Source organism: Ursus maritimus, unplaced genomic scaffold (genome assembly GCF_017311325.1).
Source record: "Ursus maritimus isolate PB19 unplaced genomic scaffold, ASM1731132v1 scaffold_7, whole genome shotgun sequence".
Taxonomy (NCBI): Eukaryota; Metazoa; Chordata; class Mammalia; order Carnivora; family Ursidae; genus Ursus; species Ursus maritimus.
This window is the reverse complement of record NW_024426885.1, coordinates 31,683,508-31,709,065: the sequence shown is the minus strand read 5'-3', so window position 1 is coordinate 31,709,065 and position 25,558 is coordinate 31,683,508. Positions and strand designations below refer to the sequence as shown.

Sequence of the window (25,558 nt, the reverse complement as noted above, 5' to 3'; positions counted from 1 at the left end):
TGTTCAAAGCAGCATTAATCACAACTTCCAAAAGGTAGGAACAACCCAAATGTCCATCAACTGATGAATAAATAAAATGTGGTTATTCACACACTGGAATATTATTCATCCATGCTACAACAGGAACCTTGAAAATATTATGCTAAGTGAAAGAAGCCAGGCACAAAAGGTCACATATTGTATGATTTCATTTATACGAAGACGTCCAGAACAGGCAAATCTATATATAGAGAGAGAAAAAAAATTAGTGACTGCTAGGAACCCAGGGAAAAGGGGAGATGGGAAGTGAAAGCTGATCAGGATGGGCTTTCTTTTTAGCATGATGAAAACATTCTGGAATTAGTGGTGGTGGTTATGTAACTCTGAATATACTAAAAACCACTGAATTGTATACTTTGAAAGGGTGGCTTTTATGGTATGTGAGTTATATTTAAATTTTTTTGGTAGAGGCATGGAATGGTTTCATAGCACCTGGGCATGGGAATAAGCAGATGAATAAAGATATAGGGGGACCAGTTTCTGAGGACTTGTAGGCTGTTGGGAGTAGATTAGATGTCTCCTACCTCATGATATAGGGTGAATTGTCACATAACTTTATTCCCCTTTAAGAAGCCCAGTCTGGAGACCCTAAATACTCTATTAGCTTTGTGGTCTGTTTTGGAACAGGCTTCTTCGGAGGCAGGGTTGCTGAATTACCATAAATATCTACATAACAGACTCTAGTGGGAACCATGCCATCAGCTTCTCAGGTCCCAACTCCGGCTGTGCAGAATCTCCCTTGTACAGAAGCACTTTCCCCTGGTTTGGTAATAACTGCTATGAGAACCTTGCCACTTTCCTCCAGGGAGGCAGGTTACTTTCAGGGTACTTTCGAGTGGGGCAAAATGATAAACCCATCAGAGATGGCTTTTGTAATCAGCATTTTCTGCTCATGAAGTAGGATTTATTATAACTAAGTAAATGCCTTATTAAAAGGCAATTCTAGATTCAGATCATTAATATGTTGCAGAAAAAAAACAGACTATCTCCCAGTTTCTCTCTGCCTTTCAAGTCCCCATACAATGAGCTTCCATGTAACTACCCCTGGTAGTGCCTATTTTGCCCATTCAGTGTTTCTACTACAGTCACTTTAGGTTCCCAACCTTCTGGCTCCTAGTATCACCTTCACCCTTCCACGCTCCCTCCTAATCTTACTTATCCTGCTATGTTTAGCTCCAATCCCAGGAAAAGAACCCAAGTACTTTGATTTGAATGCTATTGTGCTATGTATGGAAGTTTTTTTTCCCCCTCTTTTTAAACCTAATGCACATAATCATGAGGTGATCACATGTCAGCTTCTGTGCGCTGCTAGAATTAGTACAACAAAGCTCTCAATCAGTTTTTATTTCTCCTCACCACAATAGAAGGAAGGAAAAATACAGAAATGAGTGGTAGGATCATTTGCTAGTAAAAAAGGGGGACTGGGATTCCACATTCATTCTGGAAACTGACTAGAAAGAACTGCTCTCCTCACTCATGCCCAAGCAGAGTGTGGCCCAAGGGAGTAGGGAGGGGCAAGATGAAATCTATAGCCAGCAGTTTTCTGTTTCCAAAGGTCAGCTCCTCTCAAGTCCAGAGGGCATCTATTCCCAAGTTCATCTGGGGGACAGCAGGAGCACGTTCCTTTTTATGCTGGGCCTAAGTGTGCCTGTGAGCAGATGGATAAGATCTTGCACAACTTCAGACAGGCGTAACACAACCTAAAGAGCTGGAGGAAGGGCTCTTTGTGTTCTTCCTAGCTTGAGAAGTAGAGAACCTAACGTGTACTTGGTGGTCTACAGAGTCCTAAGCAGAGAGCCATGACAAAGAAGGTATTTTTATTGTTTTTCAAAAATCCCTTCTTTCACATACAACATTACTTCAGTTAGGTCTTGTGTTATCTTAAATACTCTCCTCTGGTCACAAGCAGGTATGGACCTATGTAGCCAAGATAAGTAGGCTGTCTCAGAACTTCCCATAGGGAAAATTAAAATCTGATTCTTCTTGTTTCACTTGGTTTCTAGCTTGAGAACTCCAAGTACTATCAGACACAGGATAAGGATGGGAGAGGCTGGGCCTTTTTGAGAGTCTACTCCTCTGCTGAATACCACTTTGAAGGGAAAAAAGAAGTCGAATGGCAGTTTCCAGTCTATTCTAGGTTGGCCCCTTGGAGGTTCTGGCTTCTGGGTAATGTCCACAAAGGTCACAACAGTTGTCAAAGTTACTTCTGTTACTTGTTGGTAATCCTGCAGGAAGAAAGTCCATGACAGGTCAGTGCTTGGTACCCATTCACATAACTCTCTAACTTGACTCTTACTCTTACTTTTCCTGAAAAAAGACCAAAACCAAATTGCTCTAAGCAGGATATGCCTTTTTCTCAATTGGTCCTATGTAGTTCTCATTCTGTGATACATTGGAAATGAATTTCTCAGCAGCAGTCCACGACACTAGAATTGTGAACACTTACAACTACCTAAAGACTGAAAAATGGACTCTAGCTTCCCCCAACTGGGGAGTTGGCCAGTATCAGAGAGGGCAGATGGGAAAACTGCTGCTGTTAACATGCTTAGCAGCTTTACCTTATCAAGTCCCAGAAGGCTCCAGGCTCTGAAGCAGTACACATGTGCAAGTAGTAGTGGCAATTCTATTCCATCTTCAATTGCAGAAAATGTGAAACTTCACAGAAAAGCAAAGAACTCCATCATGTAGATAAAAAGCCCATCAGATTCACAGAATCTTGGGGTTAGAAAAGATACTTTCAACCACCCACCAAATCAAATGAAACAGATGCTTGGGGAAGAAGGGACCTCATCAAGCTGACTCAAGTATCTGATCTAATAATATGCATAGCTTTTGGTAGATACAGTTGTAGCCTGATGACTGAAACAAGTTTATGTAAAATGAATTCCTTTTGTTCCGACTCTGTGCTTACCAATCAGACTTCTGATTATAATTTGGCAGTAAATAACTATCTTGTTGAACCAGAAATGAGTATTTCTCCACTCACCTTTGTTTACCCTGATGCTACATTTTATATGCTGTGGTCTTTGGCAATAATAAATACCAGGCTCTGGGAACACAACTTTGCCTGGAATAACCTTTCTAGGTACCTAAAAAAATGGGTATGGGGCCAGTGCTATGATAATACTGCATGTCATATTAACTCTCTGGAATCTTTTTTTAAAACAGTGATGTTTCTGAGGGACTTGGCACAGAAGTAATGTAACTTCTGAGGCACTGAAAGAACCACATGCATTCCAGGACAGCCAGCTTAGGCTAAAGCTGAAAAGGAAACCTTGACTCCAACCAGGCATGGAAGACTGGCTGAGACTAAGCAGACAAAGAACATGGGGGGGACAGGATATAATATGGTGGCAGGCATAGGTATGGACAGAAAGTGGTTACTGAATGATAACCCCTTCAGTATGATCAGGCAACTACCCCCCTTCCCCACCTCAACAAGAGATTGGACAATTTAAATAAGAGGAATTCTGGATTTAGGGACATTGGGCATAAAGAAGGGCAGAGTGATGTATGGAACTAAAAATAGGAAAATTATTCTATATAAAGAAATCCCTTCCCTCATTTAGCTCCAAATGCTGACAGATGGTCTTATATCCACACCTGTCAGTCAGGAATCAGGAGGGTCTTTTATGGAGAAAATGACCAGTTTCAGCAACAAGACAAAAAGATTCTGACATTTGGCATTTCCATAACCCCAAAAGCAACTGCACCTAACTGCCCTACTGTGAAGGTCACCAGTCAGCAAGTCTCATTCATGAGCACAGAGCTTTCAATTAGCCTAACAGCTTACTCTTATGTTGGACAGACAGCTAGGGACTGCCAGATATATGGGGGAAGCTTCTCAATTTAAAGAGAAAAACTGTACCAAGTGAGCAGAATAAATAAGCCCAGAAGTAACAGACAAGGAAAGATAAAGATGAAAAGTTAAGATCTTTATTTTTTATTTTATTTTTTAAAACTTATATTTATTTAAGTAATCTCTATGCCCAAGGTGGGGCTTGAACTTATGACCCTGAGATCTAGAGTCATGAGCTCTTCTGACTGAGCCAGTCAGGTGCTCCAGATCTTTAAATATATATAAAAAAGGATATTATGAAATGAAATAGAAAATAAGAGCTCTTAGATTTTAAAAATGGATAGTCAGAAAAAAAATCAATAAAAAGGTTAAAAAAGAAAGGTGAGGAACTCTTCTAGAAAGAACAAAGGTAAAGAGATAGACAATATGAGAGAAAAGAAAAAAAAAATAGAGAACCAATCAGTGGCCCTGTAACAGATTAACAAGAGTTACAAAAAGAACAGAGAAAATTGTGTGTATATATGATTATTAAACAAATAATAACAGAAAATTCTCAGAGTTTTCAGAGCAAAAGATCCCCAAAATTGTTTGGTATAATGAGAAAAGGAAAGAAGAATAAACCTACCCAAGGCATAATACTGTAGCAGCTTCAGATTACTAGGAGCAAAAGATCTTAAAATAGCATCTGGACAGTAATGAAAACTAGAAGACAGTGGAAGAATGCTTTCAAATGGTGAGTGAAAATCATTTCCAATCTAGAATTCAATCTAGAATGTCTGGTCAAATGATCAATCATAATTGATATGATAATGACAATGATGATGGTTGAATAAAGCTATCCTTAGACATGTGAACTAAAGTAAAAATGTACTTTACATGTCCCTTCTTTTGAAAGAGGTTATTAGATTTTGAGCTCCATCAAAACAGGAGAGTCAACCAAGAAGGAAAAAGTAGTGTCTAGTAAACAGTGAATCTAACATGAGAAGCAAGAGGAATTCCTAGGATGACAGGAAAGTTCCAGAACAACTGGTGGGCAATATGTAGTTTATACTACACCAGCTAATGGAGAAAATACATAGGAAAAAGTAGAACTGATAATATCACATATGGCAAGTTCAACTGTTTAGAAAACTGAATTGAGAGAAATTTTAGAGATGTTGGAGAGTGTGAGAAATCTTAGCCTTTAGCTCAAAGAAAACTAAAGAAATGAAATATGAGGTAATTATTAATTTCAGAAATAAAAAAATTCACATTTAATGACCTGGCTCAGCATATTTATATAATCATAATAATGAAACACTGAATATTGATTTAATAAAATATTTTGATGTAACTACATTGGGAGAGTGGTAGGAGGAGAAAAACAGAGCTAAACTCATCTAAAATAGGAAGTCAATAAATAACCTATAAATTCATGATTCAAGAGATAACTGTTCAATATTGCTTAGAATGAAGGCAATAGGAGATATAGCATTTTATTTTTTGTTAAGAGATCCTCTTTTCCGGTATTTTTTTACTTTAAAAAACATACGTATGTATTATTTTGATAAATTATACAATTATTAATTTGATAAATTATACCATTATCTAGCATTAGTCACATCTGCAGGGGAACTCTGAAATATAAGGTAGGTTTCACAGTCCCAATAAGTTGTTTTGTCCCAACCCAAAGCAAGGGGGCTGGGCTTTTCTATTCCCACATCCTTCAGGCATTGGTTAAGGGCCATTTGGGAAGAGGTATATTTCCAGGCACTTTAGAGGCCAAGTGGGTTCTAGCAGGGTGAAGGCAGTCTTCCACAACAGACATAACAAAACAGTAAGGGGACGAAAACTTCAGGCACACCCAACAAATTAAAAAAAAGGAGGTGAAAAACAGAAAGGTAACTGCAGAAAGCGAAATTACAGTTGGCAGTCAACAGGGTATCTATCATGTGTAAGATATAAAATAAATGAATGAAATGCCCAAACTAAAAACTTATCTATTATCCTTGACTCATTCTCTCTCAACTTCCATATCCTAGCAGTCAAGTCCTATCTGTGACACCCCTAAATCTCCTGAACTCTGTCTACTTCCTGCAGCCCTCACAGCCCCCACTTGGGCCCAGGCTATCAGTATCTCCTGATGATTTCTGTAACAGTGTTCTAAATTTTACTTCAATATTGCCCTACACCTTCCATAAAGACAGGGATGACGTCTATCCTGTTTACCATGCATCGTATCTACAGCACCCACGATAGTACTTGGCACAAAATAGGCACTCAATAAAGATTTTTTTTTTTGGACAAATGAGTAGAGGTATTTTTGGAGATAGGGCACTAATACAAAGTGGCAAGAGATAATAAAACACAAGGAAGAAAGTATGCCACAGCTATTTTTTAAAAAATATTTTACTTATTTGAGAGAGAGAAAGAGCAGAGGGGAGGGGCAGAGGGAGAAGCAGACTCCCCGTTGAGCGGGGAGCCCAATGTGGGACTTGTTCCCGGGAGCCTAGGATCATGACCTGAGCCTAAGGCAGATGCTTAACCCACTGGGCCACCCAGGCACCCTGCCATAGCTATTTAATAGTCAGCAATTACAGCTCACTTTGACCCCTTATTCTCCCCATAACATTGTAATTAGGATCCCTAAAGATTGTGCTTCCTTCCTTCCTTCATATATTTATTTATAAATTAGTATTTCGAATGAAATGCTTTTTCTTCATATATTAAGAATATTGCCTCCATAACTGTGTAGAGGTTTGAAACAAATACAGTCTAGCAGACAGTCCATAATTAAAAGGAACTTGAATGCGCTTGCCAGGTCACTGGATAATACTGAATGTTACTGACCCATTGTAGAATTTGTACTTTAGTACCACATGAAGAACAAGGTTTTTAAGTTCAGTGTGCTTAAGTTCAGTTAAGTTTAAGTTCATCCCTGTCTTTAAGACTCAAGTTTTTCTATTTGCATTTTAAAAGTTATGTATAAGCAAAATTAAAGAATTCACTCTTCAGTGAATGTGTAGCAAGAACGCTAGAGAAAAAAAAAAAAAAACCCAACCCTCAAAGTCTGGCATCTCATTTCTTGTATCAAGACAAACAAAAGACACACAGCCAAGTCAGCACATTTCTTTTACTGTGGATCCAGTTCTGTGATGTATGGTTGATTTAATTTATTTCTACCTTAAACTATAATATTTTATGATGTTTACTTCCGAAATTACTACCAATAATTCTGTTTTAACACTTCATGAGGTTTGTTTCAATCCAGCTTACATGCATCAAAATCCTTTGTCCCCAAATATGATTTATTTTGTAACAACATGAAAAGTCTGGATTAGGTTTTGTTTGACTTTGGTTATAAGAAATACACCTACTATATTACTATATTACATCTTTATAATCACAAATTTTAAAACATTATATAATTCTCTACGTCAAATCGTTACAAATGAAAAGAAAAAAACTATCATTATTAGAGGAAGATCCATGGATACCATCTCTTAGATTTATGTTTCTGTAGCTGCACATTTCATGAACTAGAACTATGAACTAAAACAATTCATCTTTGCTCAAGTATATAACTCATAACTGAGCACTGAGAGCTCTATTCTACATATAAGAACTTTGTTAGATACAGGTATTGCAAATATTTCCCCCAATCAGTGGCCTTCATTTTCATTTTCCCTCTGTATTTTTAACTTTTTATTGAGGTATAATTCATATACATTAACATGTATACATCTTTAGTGCTCAGTTCAATGAGTTTTGACAATTGCATATACTATATAGACAACACCCAAAACAAGATCTGGAATATATCATCATTTCAGAGGGTCCTTTGTGCTTCTTTCCATTCTATTCCCTCTCTCCCAGAAGCAACCACTTTCTTATCACTAAAGATTAATTTTTGCCTGTTCTTAAACTTTGTACAAATGGAATCTTAAAGTATTGTTTGTGTGTGTGTGTGTGTGTTTAGATTCTTTCATTCAAGAAAAATGTTTTTGAGATTCATCGATACTGTTTTGTGTATCAGTAATTCAGTGTTATATTGTGAGAATTCCATTATGTGAATATACCACAATTTACCCATTCTCCTGATGATGGATGTTTGGGTTGTTTCCAGTTTTGTGCTATTATGAATAAGGCTGCTATGAACACTCTTTATAGGTCTTGTTTTGGATATATGTTTCAATTTCCTTTGGGTAAATACTCAGGAGTAAAATTGCTGGGTCACAGGGAAGATGAATATTGTAAAAGACTAAATGGTTATACCATTTTTCTTCCCCATTAGCAATGTATGAAAATTGAGATTTCATGTTATCAGTCTTTTTATTTTATTCTAGTAAATATTCTATTGAATTTCCTAGTGAGTGGTATCTCATGGCTTTGATTTGCATATCCCTGATGACTAAAGACCCTGAGCACCTTTTCACATTTATTGGCCATTTGTTTATCTCCTTTTGTATAGTTATCTGCTCAAATCTTTCCATTTTCAGTTTGTTTGTTTATTTTTGGGTCCTTGCATTATTTATTTGTAGGCATTCTTTTTATATTTTGGATATTAATATTTTGTCACATAATGCATTGAAAAGTATTTTCTCACAAACTATATACTGCAGTTTCATTTTCATAGAGGTGTCTTGATTAGCAGGTATTTTAAATTTCAATAAAGACCAATTTATCATATTTTTAGTTTTTTTTGTTTATCTAAGAAATATTTACCTACTTCAAATTTGCAGATATTCTCCTATGTTTCTTTTAAAAGCCTTGTGACTCTGGGTTTCATATATAGGTTTATGATGCAAACATAAGTACTTTCTGTGTATGGAGTCAATTCATTTTCTTCCCCAATATTTACCCAGTAGTTCCAGTTTTATCCAGTTGTTTTAGCACCAACTGTTTTTTAAAAAGTCCTTTTTCTCCTTGAATTGATTTGTGGATCTATCTTTGGACTCTATTTTGTCTCATTGGTCTATTTGTCTACCCTTATACCAGTACCACACTGTCTGAGATTTAGAGTATATCCTGAAATCAACAGAGTAAGTCCTCTAATTTTGTTCTTCTTTTTCAAAATTATTTTGGTTAGTCTAAGTCCTTTGCATTTTCATGTAAATCTTAGAATCAGGCTGTCAATTTCCACAAAAATGCCTGCTAGGATTTTCTGGGGTTTGCATTCATTCTATAGATCCATTTGGGAACAGATATCTTAATGTTGAGTCTTCTCCATGAACATGGTATATCGCTTCATTTCTTTAGGTCTCCTGGAATTTCTCTCCGTAATGTTTTATAGTGAACAGGCCTTTTGCTCTTTTGCTAAATTGGTTCCTAACTATTTTATGTTTTTTCATGCTATTGTAAATGAAACTGAATAAATTCATCTTTAAAGTAACATCTAGTTATTTCTAGTGACCTTAAGAAAGTTTATTACAAAAGCAGTAAATTATAATGTAAAAAGTTAAGACTATTGGTAAGTAAAACTGAGAAATAAAAACAACATATTTCCACCTGTAAGAATACCATTATTAACATTTATATCTTGACCTATATACACAGACATCAATGTGAACTCACTGTGCAGGCTATTTACTAACCTACTTAAAACAAAAAAGAACCTCTACTTTTCCTGTTAATAATATTTCTTTCTAAAATATAGTCCATATTCAAGTTTTCCAACTATCCCAAAATGTGATTTATGTTTGTCCAAATCAGAATCCTATGCAAAAAAATGAACTGCATCTGATTGTTTTATTCATGAGACTCTTTAACAAAATCAGGTATGATGATTTCTATTATGATGATTAGAACTTATTTAACTATAAAACATATTGTAAAGGCCCATGTAAAAGTAATTTTTCCTCATGTAAGTACATAATCTTTAGGAAGTTAGCTGATACCTGATACTGACACTACGACTTTAGAAGAACTAATGATTTAAATAAAGTGAAATTAAGAAGAACGATAATTTCTGGAAAAAAAAAAACCCTTTACGTACAGTGGTCTGCTAGATAATGTACACATTATTTCTCCATATTTTCTTAGGGCCAAACATATATTTGAGGGAGAAGACAATGAAAAATTATAAATTCCCTCAGTATTTTAAAGATGTCAATGAAATTATCAAGATTTTCAAATGAGTCAAAGAGAACAAATATGTTAAAGAATAAACGTGGTTAAACATCATGTATCAGGGAGATATCTCAAGCAGTTATACATTTTAACATATAGAACAATGAGCATAACTTTCACAATTCTTAAAAAAAAAAAAAAAAAAGGTAAAAGAAAACAACCCAGTGAACCAAGTAAAGTTCTTCTATAAAGGCTATTAAGAACTACAGAAGGGAGGGGCACCTGGGTGGCTCAGTCATTAAGCGTCTGCCTTCCGCTCAGGGCGTGATCCCAGAATCCTGGGATCCAGCCCCGCATTGGGCTCCTCTGCTGAGAGCCTGCTTCTTCCTCTCCCATTCCCCCTGCTTGTGTCCCCTCTCTCACTGGCTGTCTCTCTCTCCATCAAATAAATAAATAAAATCTTAAAAAAAAAAAAAAAAACTACAGAAGGGAGTCAAGTACTTCTATAGTCTTATCATTCATTAAGAGATAGAAGCAAATAGTGGTTGATTGATCCTTGAAAAAGGAAGACTTCAGGGACAAACTTTACAGACTGTCACAGTGATCCAAAGGTAGTGATATTCTCTGAGACATCAACAGGTAAGAAGAGAAATAGAACTCCTTCTTACCAATCCAGCCACTTCCTAGCCCTTTCCCTTATAGCAATTATTTCTAAAATCAGGAAATTTCACTCTTGTTTAGTGTTCTTTATCTTTCCTAGTATAGTTCTTAGCCTAGCTTTAAGAAATCAATAAATATCTTGAAACTATATAAAGAATGTTGTGTGTCTGTGCATTTTCCTAGTAGGTGAATAGCTTCTACAAATTCTCAGTGGGGTCCATAAGATTAAAAACCACCGTGACAGGGGCGCCTGGGTGGCACAGCGGTTAAGCGTCTGCCTTCAGCTCAGGGCGTGATCCTGGCATTATGGGATCGAGCCCCACATCAGGCTCCTCTGCTATGAGCCTGCTTCTTCCTCTCCCACTCTCCCTGCTTGTGTTCCCTCTCTCGCTGGCTGTCTCTATCTCTGTCAAATAAATAAATAAAATATTTAAAAAAAAAAAAAAACCACCGTGACAGACTGGGAGTTAGACTGGCAATTATTCTAGCATATGCTATGATTGATATATAAAACACTGCCAACTTTCAATTATAATAAATAAAAGGAATTATTAAATAATATAATTAGCTTTAAAATGTAGTCAGAGATGTATTTTTTAAAAGTGTTTTTCAAATTGCAAATTGTGACCCATTAGTGTCTAGCATTAAACAAAGAACAGAATAGACAATATCACACAGTACATTGCAAAAAATATTGTTTCCTAAAACTTTTGTTTCAGTTTTACATGTGTGTGCTATAATGTGGGTTGTGTTGTAAAATATATTTCTTACCATGGGTGATAGCCAACAAAGATTGAAAAATACTGCTCTAATGCCTGCTTATTTCTTTGGTTTTTTGCTTTAAACCTTCTTGATATGTTACTTCTATGGAAATTTAGGAACCAAAAGAGTTATGATGATAAAAATAATAATGATGATATGATGAGCAATATTTACTGAGTATTCACTATGTGCCAAGAAATGTGCTGTTTTACTTTTATGATCTCATTTAATCTGCACAATCCAATGAAGTATTATTATTAATCTCCATTTTATAGATGAGAAAACTTAGATTTAGAGAAATAAAATAACTTGATTTAGACCTATGTCTGACTGACTCAACACCCATGTTCCCTAAACTGCAAAAAATAGGCCTCCTAGATAATCTAAAAAGCTTGATAATCCATTTAAAGATAAAGATGAATTGAGTATTATAATTCTATAAAGATTCAGAGCCTTGATCCTGTGCTGCTACATTGTTCTTGTCACTCACTTATTGTTTTGGTGTTGAGTGATCCAGAATATTCTGCAAAAGTAGTTGTTTCTTTCTAGACATAATTTTCTTTTTAAAATTAAAAAAAGTTTCTATTCAGATAGCAGACATATTGTTTTTGTTTTTTTTTTAAGATTTTATTTATTTATTTATTTGACAGAGAGAGAGACAGCCAGAGAGAGAGGGAACACAAGCAGGGGGAGTGGAAGAGGAAGAAGCAGGCTCCCAGTGGAAGAGCCTGATGTGGGGCTCGATCCCATAACGCCAGGATCACGCCCTGAGCCGAAGGCAGACGCTTAATGACTGAGCCACCCAGGCGCCCCAGACATATTGTATTTTATTAATTCCCAAACTTAAAGATCCCTTTAAAGGCTCAATTAGTACAAAATTATAAGCAGCAAAGTACCATGTAGGTAAATCCTATTTACTTCATGGATTTGTTGTAAGGATGCAATATTTATTAAAAAAAAATTTATAAAAGACACTACCAGTAACTATCACAAAGTAAATGACAATAAATGTTTAGCTATTATTATCATACAAAAAGACAGGGAAGTCTACACAGTGTTTTGCTTGAATTCTTCCTTGTTTGTAGTTTGTCTTTGGGGACTTTCCAAAAATTTTGCTACTTCACTTTTTATAGTGAGAAGAATTTAAAGTGTTTCTAAAGCAACATCTGTACAATGAAGTCATTCATACAGTTCAGTTCAAAATTTAACTGACCATCTAGCAGCTTCATTCCAAGGGTCATAAACACAAATGCTTACCACTCTAAGCAGATAACCTGAATGAGAGTGTGGGATGGCTAAGGGTGGGCAGGCGTATGTTGTGTGAAAGGGGCACTCTATTTAAAAGTAGAAACCACCATTCAGTGACAAGAGATTTTATGCCACGCCAGAGTGCAGGATCACTACTGCTAGATTTTCAAGAGAAATCTGAATGTCAGCATGAAATTTTCTGATTTTTAAATGTGGCACAAATTTAAACAAAACAAAACAAAACACTGGGCAAAACAAAACAATTGTACAGGCTAACTCTAGCCCACAGCCTACAGTTTGCCACCCAGCTTTACTTTTATGCCATCACTCAGATACACGAAGTTGACTGTCATAGCTCACGTGACACTGCTATCAATTATGTGGCCAGTAGGTAGGCAGAAAATCACAGAACACATATCTTCTGAAAGTTTAACTCTTCTTTTTACATTAGCAGCTTTGGGAACATGTACACTAGCTTTCTCTGAATAGTCTTTTGCTATTCTAAGAAAAAAATTTCACAGGAAGTCCTGAGAGACAAGCCTGTGTGGATAAGGGTTTAAAGTTAAGGACAAATAATCAAAATATAAACACATAAAGATAAAGTGAGTATGTTTATAGGACTTCAGGAGAAAACTTCCACTCATGACTGAAGAAGTAAAAACATCTTTCAATACAGATGATATTAATGTCTCTTTATTATAGAAAGAAATATTTGTATTTGCTTAGTTTTTTCTGATATGACACTATTGCTTCACAGCTCCTTTTGTTTATAGGGGCATGGCAACTTTCATAAGGGCAAGTTTCTCTAGTCAGCCCTTATTTATTTATTTTTTTTAAGATTTTATTTATTTGACAGAGAGAGACAGCCAGTGAGCAAGGGAACACAAGCAGGGGGAGTGGAAAAGGAAAAAGCAGGCTCCTAGCAGAGGAGCCCAATGCAGGGCTCGATCCCAGGATTCTGGGATCACACCCTGAGCCGAAGGCAGACGCTTAACGACTGAGCCACCCAGGCACCCCTCTAGTCAGCCCTTAAAGTGAAAATTTTTGTATAGTCAAAATTACCTTTGTACATCCTTTAAATCATCATAAGTAAGGGTACATGATTTTGTATATTTCATACCACTTCTCAGTAAGTTCAACACAGTTAATATTTGCTCCATGATTGGAATAGATACTGCCTTCAGTGATGCATGAATGAAGCACAGCTGAAATACTCAACTGTCAGTCACTTAGGCTAGTTAGATGTGAATGACTGTAAAGTGTGATATTGTAGAGGGGGAAAACTAACCCAAGAAGCTAACCTCTACTAAGTACTAGAATAAAATAATGACTAAAATATATACATAAGAGAGAGGCACTGGGTCACTTTCATGCCTAAGAAAACCAGAGATTCAGAAAAAAAAGAATAGTCCTGTGCATATCTTCCCAAACTACATAAGTACTTGCAAATAAAGATATAGTTTAGAAAAACAAAATAATATATTCAGTGTGGGATCTGTAACAGATTAAAAGAGTCTTGTAGAAATAGTGCTATTTTATTCAGTAAACCAATACAGAGGAAAAATGGAGTGCTCTCACTAACAGTCTCTGGGAACCTGAGTTTTTAACCCCATTTGTAGGCAAAGAGAGCTAAGGTACTCAACCTTGTAAGAAAAAGCTAAAGATATTTTATTTCTGACCTATATGTAGTCTCTAGTTTTATTTCTTTTCTGGGATATAAATGCAATGACATATAGGTAATAATTTCAATTAGTTTTAATTTTCATTAGAAGTTAATTAACTGGCATGCAATTTATATGTGAATCAGTTCACTGGGACTTAATCATTTCTGTTTTTGCAATTCTAAAGCTAAGGATTAGATACTAAAATCAAGGCAGATGTGTTAAAGACCTCTTTGATAAACAACAGGTATATGTTAACTACATAGTAAAATTATTTATTTTAATGGAGTGCAATCAATTAAGAATTGATGACTACAAACTAGCCCCAGCAGTAACTTTAAGCAATCAACAGGCTCAGAGATAAGTGTGTGACTGTCACGCTGAATGCAGAGTTATGGAAAATGTCTTCTGTAAGTTAAATCAGCTGGTATAGTAACACTGATACGATAATTGAAAAGAAGTTAACCTATACTATAGTCTGGGTTCAGGAAATTAAAAGAGAAAACAAACCGGGGAAAAGGATATAGGTTGTATTTATCATGACAACATGCAAATTTCAATAACCAGGCAAGGAGGACTGACTTAAAAGCTGTGTCGGCTCACTCAAACCAAATGTTGGCTGGTAGCATAAATTGGCTCTCACTGCCAAAAAGTGATCTGCTTATCATATAGCTGATAAGACAATCTAGGCATTCCAAGGCTTAGTGGTCCTTTATGAGCCATGACTTACCTTTATGGACTGGCACTGGTATAGGAAGCGGGCTCCTGACACGTGTGCTTGTGGGTTGGACTGGAGGCCTACATATGCCCATAATACCTGGATCTCCAGGGAAACTGGTATGACACAGCAGGAAATACAATACATAGCCTGTAAAAGGGTAAAGAAACATCTGCTTGAATTGCTGATGGTTGCCTATAGTCAGTTACCATGCATTAAGTAGCCACTGTTTCTTAAACATTATATATAACAGAGAAGCTAATATGACTTAGAGAAAGAACACAAAAGTTCTCAATAGATCATACTATTGTCTTGGATCTTAAAAAGTTAAAATTCTAAAATGGAAATGACTAATACAGAGATTAATAAAATGTGAGCTCACGTATAATGCTTATAAGAAGTGCTCCAAGACTGGTGCATAGTCACTGTTGTAGAATGCCAGAAACAGCCACTTCTGGTTGAGGATGGCTTCATGGGACTGGGATGAGTAATATGTGACTGGAAGGAATGGTGATGGTAAAGGAAATTCAGGTGGAGAGATGGCATATAAAAAGGTGTGCAACTAGAATAGCACATGATACCATGGAGGGACATTCACTGATTAATCTGAATAATAGCTACTGAGTCTCTTCTATGTGCCAGGTGTGATGGAGGCACTGGCCTTGAGCAGACCACTTGAGTAAAGCAAAGGATTTGGACACAGAAGCAGTGAAAGGTTAAGGAAGACATTTCAGCGTTAGATTACGAAGTCCAACCAAGCAGTCTGACTCCAGAAGGATTAATTCCAAAAGGTAAGAAGGACTGATGGAAGTGAATTACTATAACAGCAAATACAAATTATCCTCAAATATGCCTTGTGCTTTTCCCGCTTCATATCTTTTATAGTAAGGCTCAGACACTAGCAATAACATATATAAACTAGGAATGAGGGAGACAGACCCTATTTAAGTTTACTTTATTCAGGAACTATCAAACTGTTTTCCAAAGCGGCCACACCATCTGCAGTCCCATGAACAACGTCTGAGGGTTCCAGTTTCTCCACATTCTTGACAACACTTGTTGGTGTCTACCTTTTTAAGTATAGCCATCCTAGTGGGTGTGAAGTGGTATCTCATTGTGGTCTTGCATTTTCTTAATGGCTAACAGTGTTCAGCTTTTCATGTGTTTGTTCCAAATATTTTAAAACATCTTTCTTTTTATTTATTCTACATTAGGAATACTTTTCTATGTTGACAAATGTTTTTTGAAACTGTGATTTAAAAATATAAATAGGTTTAAGAGAAAAAAAAGAATAAAGAGTAGTTCCAGTATAATCTCAACCTTGTCACTAACCATCCTATTCCTATTCTCAGTCACAATCACCCCAAACCACAATTTCTCTGTAGAGCTATACTGGAAATTTAAGAGAATTCAATTTGACATCAGTTGCCCAAAGGCTGGATCAAGTACATGTGTTTACTTATCCCCCCCAGGTCTTCTTAAAAGGAAAAAAATATATAAGGAATAAAGTTGTAATAGTGCTGAGGAAGGGAATAATGGCACTTCCAAAATCATGGCTAAGAAGAAAGGCCTTTCAAAGTCTGAACCAAAACTCAAAGGTTAAAAAAAATAAATTGATGTCTTTCACAATATAAAAATCAGTATCTATATGGCAAAAAAAAACCCCAAACAAACCAGAAACAAAGTCAAAAGACAAATGACAAACTGGGAAAAAAAAACCTGCAAATTATACCACAGAAAAAGGTCCATTTCTCAAATCTGCAAAAATTTCCTGTAAGTCATAAGACCAGTAATTCAATAAAAATGGGCAAGGAATATAAATAGACAATAGTGAATAAAATACAAATTGTTCAACCATATATCAAAATACTCAACCTTACAGTGAGAGAAAAATAAAACTATACTGGATACTGGGATACTATTTTTCACTTATGAAAAAAGACCAAAAAGTTTCATAACATAGTGTTGATGAAGGGGGGGAAGCAGGCTCACAGATGAATGATGGGACTGGAAATTGCACATCTGGGGAAAAAACTGAAATTAAAATTTTAAATGTATATACCTTTGATCTAGCAATTCTACTTCTAGAAATTATCATGTAGGTTTATTCTCTCATGTACAAAATGGTGCCTGAACCAGGTTATAAAATGCTGCGCTGTGTATAATAGCAGAAGACTGAAAACAACCTGAATGTCCACCAAAAACTCTGGCTAAATAAATTCTGGTTCATCCAAGTAATGGAATACTATACAGCTATATTATCCGAGAATGAGGAAGCATACTATGTACTGATAAAAAACAAACTCTAAGATCAAGTGAAAAAAGCAAGGTGCACGGCAATGTTTACAATATTATATCATCTGGATAAAAAAAGTACAAGAGTAATTACTTGTGTGAGAATGCAGGATCTGTGGAAGGAAAGAAACTAGTAATTTTGGTTGCCTGTGTGGAAAGGAAGAGCTGTCTGAGAAATTTTTATTTTGTACTTTTTCAATTTTTAGCCAAGTGTATGCATTACTTATACAGAAAAAAAACAATTTAAAATTAGAAAAGAAAATTAAAGGTATGGCTGACTACAGTGAGGAGACAGGGGGTAGGCAAAAGAGGAAGAAGACAGACTAGCACAGCAGATTTACGTTTTTCACCTGGGCTGGAGTCAAGAGATATACCTGTTGGCACTGATCTAGGAAAAGTAAAAACAGAAACAGCTAAATGCGGTTCCTTCCAGGGCAGGGTGTGTTGCAGTTTTTACTCTGTATTTAATACCATTATACATGGTTTGAATTTTTAACCTGTTAATGTATTTTTATTAAATGTAAACATGTAAACTATTGTAACAGAAAAACCCAATTTCAACCTGAAAGAATCTGTGTTAACCAAACATTCAAAATGAAAGAGAATATTTGAAATATATGAAATAAATAGATTTATTTTTCCCTTACTATGAGTAGGTTGATTTGAACCACAGAACGATCTCTACCTTCAAATATTTTTCTACCTTCAAATTTTTTTCCAAGTAAGGATAATAAGTTAGATATAAACCTAACTTGAAATAATGACTTTAAATTCGTGTGATTTCTTGTATTCTTCCTTTTATGACAACTACATTATCTTCCTTCTATGAGAGTCCCATCATCTATAGAAACAGGGATGGTTTTAATTTGATATTCGTAATTTACACACAAACAGGAAAGTGAGTTTTTGTGAGAACGTGTATTTCTCTCCTTACTGAAACACTGCAGTTCCTGCTGAGAATCCTCGTCCACTCGCTCTTCTGGGCTGGGTCAGCATTACCAAAGATGGCAACATATTCTGGGCTGGTCTTTCCATGAAGAGTCTCATAAATCTCCTGCCGTAAGTGGCTGCAGTCCACCTTTTCCAGCCTGAAAGGAAACACCACGGAGGTGGGAGTCCAATGCTAACATATTAATCCAAATTTAAAAATGATATTATAAAATAAATTAGAGGAAATAATCCTTATTATTAGATATAAAAGACTGTCAGAAAACTTTTAGCAGTATTAACATCATTTAGATTATAAGACTACTCCTAACTAGCATCGTCATTCAAAATATAAAAGTTGTCACATCAACATATTCCCTACAGAGACAAAATTGTGGGAAATGATGTGGAAGCAAAGTTACCTGAGCTTGCATCCAGATACTGCATTCATTCCAAATTGTACTTCATGTCTCTTAACAGAGCAAATTCCATCACCTTGGCTCTGCAAGAGGGTCATCTGAGGCAGAAACCAATGGTCAAGGAGAATATAACAATAAAAAGAAGGCAGACTGGAAAATTTATGCTCTTAATTTTTCCTTAACACTATATTTTACCAATGTCATGACATTGTTCAAGTCACAAATTTGGTTTTTTTTTCCTCTAGCAATTAAAAAACACACAGAGACAATAACTATTTCCCCCCAAATAGCTAACCACATAGCAGTATAAAAATATTTCATTAAAACAAACAGAAATGAGTCATGATCCTTACCTTCAGCCAGTTTAACACATTTTAAAGCTTTTGGTAGCAACAACTTTGAGAACATAACGTATTAATGGTTCAGTAAAGAAAGTCCTGAATACCTAAAAAATCAGGGGACCTCAGAATTGGAAATCCCAAAAGATCAGCAGCCTCAGCTTTTCTCCTGAGGCTGCAACAGGCTACCCAGCTCCAAAAAAGGATACAGAATCACTTATATCACCAGTTAGGGCCAAAAGTGGCTTCCCAAAAACATAGCCAGGATTCCCACTTCTAGGACCAGTAAGAGAAGCAGCTGTGCTCTGTTGAAAAGCCTGCAGAAAGAGTAGAGGGAAAGTCACTCTCAGAGAAAAGCATGCTCTCACACTTTTCATGGCCTGGCTTCATACCCTCCTTTATGGCAATGCAGTAAGTTAGCTGCACTGAACGACCTGGCTCCCTTCCACAATGGAGCATTTTGCAGAAGTCTCTTGCAAAACTTCCGTGTTTTACTTTTTATTCACTAAAATAGGTCCTGAGTGATCTGAAAATTGAAATTCCCTACATGATACTTCTACCAAGGATTACAACCAATGATCGACCAACCCTGTTTCTCAAAAATTACTATCAATTGAGGGCTATGTTTAGCCTGGCTGAAATGAGAGGATTTTAAACATAATTTAGAAATCTCTCTTAAATAACTACAGATGTTCCAGAGATAAACTGAGAGACATGAGACTTGTTTGATCACTTGAGGGCAGAGTTGAGAAGAAATCAGATTCTGCTAGGTTCGAAAAGAAGAAAGAAGTAGAAGAAAGCCAAAAGATGGTGATCAAGCCTGTAAAGTTAGATTAAGTGGGAAATGAGTAAGATGCTGAATGTTGTCACATTATATTTTGACACGTTCATAAACATATACAAGCAAAAATTCGTTACAAGTATTTAAAACTCAAATAATGCAGAAATATAAAGACTAAAAGTGAAAAACAAAAAACTGCTGAATGCCCAGAAACATGAAAAAAGCTAGTTAAAGAATTTCTGTGGGAGGTAGGCTGAGAGTTTGGATTTGAGACTAAAATCCTGCTTCATTGGGGGGCCAGATAATCTGAGAAAATGTTACTGAATAAACATTGTTGAATCTCTATTATTTATAGTTAAATTATGAAATACTAAATGTTGAGGCTTCAATTGACAGATTAAACTAGGCCTTCATGTTCTTTTTTTTTTAGGCTGGGTGTGGAACCCTAGGCCTTCATAGTCTTAATCTATTTTGCATGCATCACAGAAGCACAGGAACTATTTTTGATCCAGTATTTCTTCCCCTCTCAATCCCCTTTGGAAGGGCCCTAACCGTGAAGCGAATGAGGAAGTGTTGCTGTAAGGAAGTGCCTGGCTCGACAGTCAGGTTGGTTTGTCCAAAACTGACAGAGACTTTCTGGATTCCAAAAGTCCCGTTGGTCTCTATCTCATAGATGACCTGAAATACAAAAGTAGAATCAATTAATATAAATTATTTAATGGGCCAATTATTCAGAAGATTTTCTGTCTTTTAGAGTTTTATTATAACTGAATGAGGGTACAGCATAGTGACTAGAGTTAATAAGAGTTTATTGTATATTTGAAAGTTGTTAAGAGAGTAGATCTTAAAAGTTCTCGTTGCAAGAAAAAATGTTTAACTGTGTGGTGATGAATATCAACTAAACTTACTGTGGTAATCATTTCACTATATACATGTGTGTATACATATATGTGTATCTAAAATTATCACGTTGTACACCTAAGACTAATTATATTATTATATAATTATATATAATAATATATCAATTATAGTCAATTATATCTCAATAAAAAAATAACTGAATGAGAGAGACTAAACAAGTAATCTTAAAAATGCCAAACACAAATACCATGAAAAGACAGACTTCATTTTATATCTACACATGCAAAAAGAGCTCTTTGAAAGGGTTCATGGGAGAAGTTTCTGGTAAGGATTGAAAGGGGAAAAAAATGAGTTTTGATTGTGTGCAGAGGAGGGGAGTAGAGAGGGAGCATGGAATGGACACCCGGTTTACTTGGCTCTCCCAATGTCTGAGGATGAATGAAGACAATAGCTAGAGATGGAAATCATAAGCAATTGAAGGTAACCTTAGATTTCTGACCAGTCTTTACAATGATGCTTAAGAGAATTCTTCCTTCTGTAGGGTGATCAAAAGAGAGAATGGAGGAAAAGAAGTTGACTCTTTTATTTCAGACTTTCAGGTGATACTAATTTTGTCAACAGAAGAAAATGTGGTAAGAACTATAATAAACTGCAAATGGGTAAAGAAAGAAGAGTCAGAAGCAATCATAATCTTTTGTATATGAAATACCAGAGGATGGTAGCAATGGAAACTGAAATATGGTAGGGAGGAAGGTGATGGGCTCAATTTGATATGTTAAGTTCCATGCACAAAAATTCACGTGGGGTTGGTCTGGTACTTAATGGAAGACGAGGCACCTCTGGTAATGTTGATCAACAAACATCAGTCCAGAATCCGAGGTCAGCATCCTCACCTGGGAAACCACATTCTGACAAGTGTTTCCAGACAAGAGAGGAGAACCAGCTTGTGAGACAAGGGTCACAGGAACCTGGAACTTGCAAGGGAAAGCAAATCAACTGAAATCAAAAGCAGTGTTTTCTCTTCTAGCAACATATTAGGCTGAAATAAGTACTTTTCATTTTTGACCACCTTCCACTCTACTTCCATTGCCAGCCTACAACTTAAGATCACAAATAATTTTAAATCAGCACTTCTCAAAACATATTTCTCAGAACATTAATTCCACTAGATATAAAATAAAGGTTCTGTGATCAAATAAATTTTACAAATTTCTGTGTTCTTATTTTTTTAAGTTTTTATTTCCTTTAAGTAATCTCTACACCCAGTGTGGGGCTTGAACTCAGAACCCCAAGATCAAGAGCTGCAAGCTCTACTGAACCAGCTAGGTGCCCCCAAATAAATTTTAGAAATATTATATTCGATATTCCCCTCTTAGAGTACCAAGTCCCTTAGCACATTAAAGACTCCAAGAAGTCCACTCTAAATATAGTATTTAACTTTACTTAACCCAATGTTTCCCAAATTTGTCTAACACCTTATGAACTCCTATTTCATGTGATGCTTATTAATCATATAGAACATACATGGGAAAACAATGTTTTAGATTCACACTTAAGAGTTTGATACATCACACATAGATCTCCTTTCACAATTACAGTCTAGACTGAAATTGCCTCAGATACAAAGGGAACAAATAGTCTCCTTCCTTTTCCCTGATAAATAGTGTCATACCTTCATATTCTGCAGATCAGTCACACCTTTTGGAACCTAGAATAAGAGAATAGCAAGAACCGTGAGTGTGCATACATCTCAGAGAAAATCTCCAGGAGCTTGTAGTTTCACGTGTGGGGAGGAAAAAAATCAACATATTAGAATGATTCTTCTCTTCTACCTGACTGTTCTTTATACTAACATCCTATGAGTAAAGCTATGGGGAGGTTGGGCTATGACACTTCTACCCTGAGCAGAGCTCTACTGAAGGACAAAAGCAAGAGGTTTTGGTCAAATAGTGAAATGTCATCCCCTGCCACCCTCCCAAGCCAATGCCATTATCCAGGAGGGTAGAATCTCTTATCCTGGATGTATATCCCCCAGCTTTTTCATCTTTCTTCAGAGGGTAGGGCTTCTGGGCCCTCTGTTTTTTACGTAGTTCTTAGGCATTCTGACTTTCAATTCATTGCTTTATCCACAACCCAAGAGCAGGAAGCATGCTGACTTTATATCCACAACAGTGACAGTGGGGAGGGAAGCAATACCACCTTCAAGACTGTGAAGTTATAGTAAGAGGCAGCATTGAGGGCTGGATCCAAAGTGCAACTACTTGTCAGGTTCTTGAAGAAACGAGCACAGGTTGTACTTTTACTCTCCAGGAAACCTTAGAACACAAAGAATTAAGGGAGTGATCAAAGAGAAAGCTTATTTTATTTTTATGAAAAACAATTTTTTTTTTAGGTTTTTGTTTTTAAACTATTTCTAAGAAAGCCTATTTTAAATGGAACAAAAAGATTGGCATTTCTGTTTTGGACTCACCTGCAGGATTGCTCTCGGCACAGAGCCCTCCAGCTCCAATTCCCGCAGGCTGCCTCAGCAGGCTGATTACAGACCACTTGGGGAAGTAAGTCAAAATGGGGTCCCCAGCCTGAACAAAGTAGAGTAGAAATTTATTCACAGTGAGACTGGACTGAACTCCACCAGAAAAGAAAAAGTAAAAACAAAAATTAACTCAAGGGCTTGTGAATGTGGATAATACTGTCTTCTAAAAGAGCTAACAATGGTTGACCCAGTTGTAGGGGAGTACCTCAAAGATACCTGGTCAGCTGTCAGCCATGAAGGCAAACCACACCAAACAATCCCATCCCTATCCCCAGGCTCACCCTGTAATGAGGTGGTGGTGACTGGGTTTGGAATGTTGAAGTGAATGATCCGCCTCCAAACTCTGTAGCCAGAGCCTCGAAGTGGGTTGCATTGACCTTTTGGAGCTTCTGGAAATAGTTTAATTTTGCTAAAATGTTTTTTAAAAGAAAAGGGGTTTAGATAAAAGAAAAATATTTATTTAAAAATACCTGGCATGCCAAATAACTGCTTTTAAAAAGTATTCTTATTGAAGCATAATACATACACAGCAAAGTCTGTAAATGTACTCATCTTGAGTGTAAACTCAAAAGAATTTTTTACACATTGCTATACTTTTATCCCTACTACTCAGATTAAGTTATAGAACATTTTTCCAGAAAACTCCCAATCAATAATACTCCACTTTCAAAGATAACAATTATGATTTTTATCACCTTCTACTGTATGTGTATTCTGTTAAAAGAATTACTGTTTTATCATTAAGATCTAAGGTAAGCAGACGGCCAATGAATGCCAGGCAGTTCCAAGTCCCTGATGCCAGGAATGTGAGTGATTAGCAATCTGTGATGAAAACAGGAGGTTCAATAATGTTCACATTTGCCCCATACCAGATGAGCCTCTAGTACAACAAAATGGTACTGTTTCAGTCGGAACATGGCAAAGTCGGAGATAACATTCAATTTGTCCTCTCCTTCATGTTTCTTCTAAACTTCAACGGACCAGTCCTAATAATAATGTTTCCATCTTTCAAGTATATGAATTTGTTATGTTTCCCTCCTTTCACTTCATAATTTCTACATTTAAAATTTCAGACACTTCAAAGAGGTATATTCTGTAATGATTCTATAATTTATATTAAAACAACACAGAAATCTATTCAAGTTCCTGCAGTCATCTCGTTATGGCTAACAGGGATGATTGAAATTAAAGTTCTGTATGGGTTTTCAATAGGGTATATTAGTTCACTAATAAGAGAGAAGGGGCAGGTGGAGAAGTAGAAGAGGGCAGATGGTAGAAATTAAACAGACAAAAGAAAAGTTTAAAAACAAAAGTCCAGACACAAAGCCAATTTTCAACAAATGTTAGGTAACAAGAATAGCCAAAACATTTCTACTCACAGTTGTTCACATGGACACAAAACTGCCTAATTCCATTTGAATCCATGAAAACTCCGGAAGGAAATGGGGAATTACTCCTGAAGATAAGAGAGTCGTCCACACACATCCAACTTGAAGACCTGAGAAGAAACAGGATGAAGAACAGACACATTTAGAAGCAGAGGGCTAGGTCCAAAAAGGTGCTGCATGGATGTCAGTCAATGCCTAAGAGAGGCCTCCTTGGGCAGGCATAAGACAACACAAAGGTCCTATTCTATTGGACTACCCTGCTCTGGAGAATTTGAGGAGGAACTTCACTCCTGGGAAAAACCAAGGTAATTCCACTTATAGAAATGGAAGTAGGAGCGGAAGGCAGGAAAGAGAATTCTTCCTACTTCCAAATATGACCTATTCTAGGGTCCCAATTTCCTTTAGGATTCATCCAGCACACGGCAACTTACCTCACGCTGCCTGGAAGGCAGAAGGAGAAAACCGTCCTCGGATGGAGAAGATAGCAGTCCTTGTCGCAGCAGCAATTTACGTCGCAGGTACCAGGAGTCAAGTCACAGACACAGATCGGTAAGACTGAAGATAAAGCAGAGCGAACGGGATGAATATTCCCAAACTTCCAAGCGCGAATTCCCCTCTTCCGATACTCCACTTTGTCGCAATTCACTTTGTTTACAGAATTTTAGATCTAAGTCAATGGCTTCCATCCCATCTCCTCTCCTCACCTGGGAAGAGGTCTATGGTCCCATTCCCAGGTGCAGAGTGAGTCACGACCGTAGGGCCCACCGTAGAGATCCCAGGCACAGGCCAGGGAGTTTCAGACCCCTCCAAGGAGGACTGAAGGGTCCCGCCCGACGACCCTGGCCCTACGTCCGAAGGGGTGGGCACAGCCCCTGACGGGGAGGAAGAGGACTGAGGCCAGACGCCCTCGGGGACCATCAGGAAGAACACCTGCAGTAGTGCGAGCTGCAAGGTGCACATGGGGCGAGATGCACATGGGGAAGTCAAGACCCCCGCGAGCTCGAAGTGGGTTTACACCGTCGCCCGGCGCGTCGCGGGTGGAAGGTAGGAGGCGCATCTAGTCTGACGTCATCCACATGGA

General features: G+C 36.8%; 1 protein-coding gene across 4 annotated transcripts; it reads right to left on the bottom strand.

The window, feature by feature from the left end:
* Positions 1 to 1,368: 1,368 nt before the first annotated feature.
* TCTN3 (tectonic family member 3) lies at positions 1,369 to 25,558 on the bottom strand. 4 transcript variants are annotated; one of them, XR_571007.2, is made up of 15 exons: positions 25,182 to 25,558; positions 24,909 to 25,032; positions 24,469 to 24,587; positions 23,371 to 23,498; positions 23,027 to 23,135; positions 22,756 to 22,871; positions 22,229 to 22,264; positions 21,450 to 21,530; positions 20,248 to 20,373; positions 19,124 to 19,231; positions 18,580 to 18,674; positions 18,165 to 18,318; positions 15,318 to 15,433; positions 14,948 to 15,085; positions 2,130 to 2,264 (listed from the first exon to the last, which is right to left on the bottom strand). XR_571007.2 is itself a non-coding variant. In XM_008700229.2 (14 exons), the coding sequence occupies exons 1-14, from the start codon at positions 25,435 to 25,437 to the stop codon at positions 2,028 to 2,030; spliced, it is 1,827 nt and encodes a 608-aa protein (XP_008698451.2). In that variant the 5' UTR covers positions 25,438 to 25,554; the 3' UTR covers positions 1,369 to 2,027. The 4 variants fall into 4 exon arrangements, 3 of the variants coding, with proteins under 3 accessions (XP_008698451.2, XP_008698517.2, XP_040480507.1); XM_008700229.2 differs by lacking the exon at positions 15,318 to 15,433 and having other exon boundaries at positions 1,369 to 2,264; positions 25,182 to 25,554; XM_008700295.2 differs by lacking the exon at positions 15,318 to 15,433 and having other exon boundaries at positions 1,369 to 2,264; positions 21,450 to 21,524; positions 25,182 to 25,554.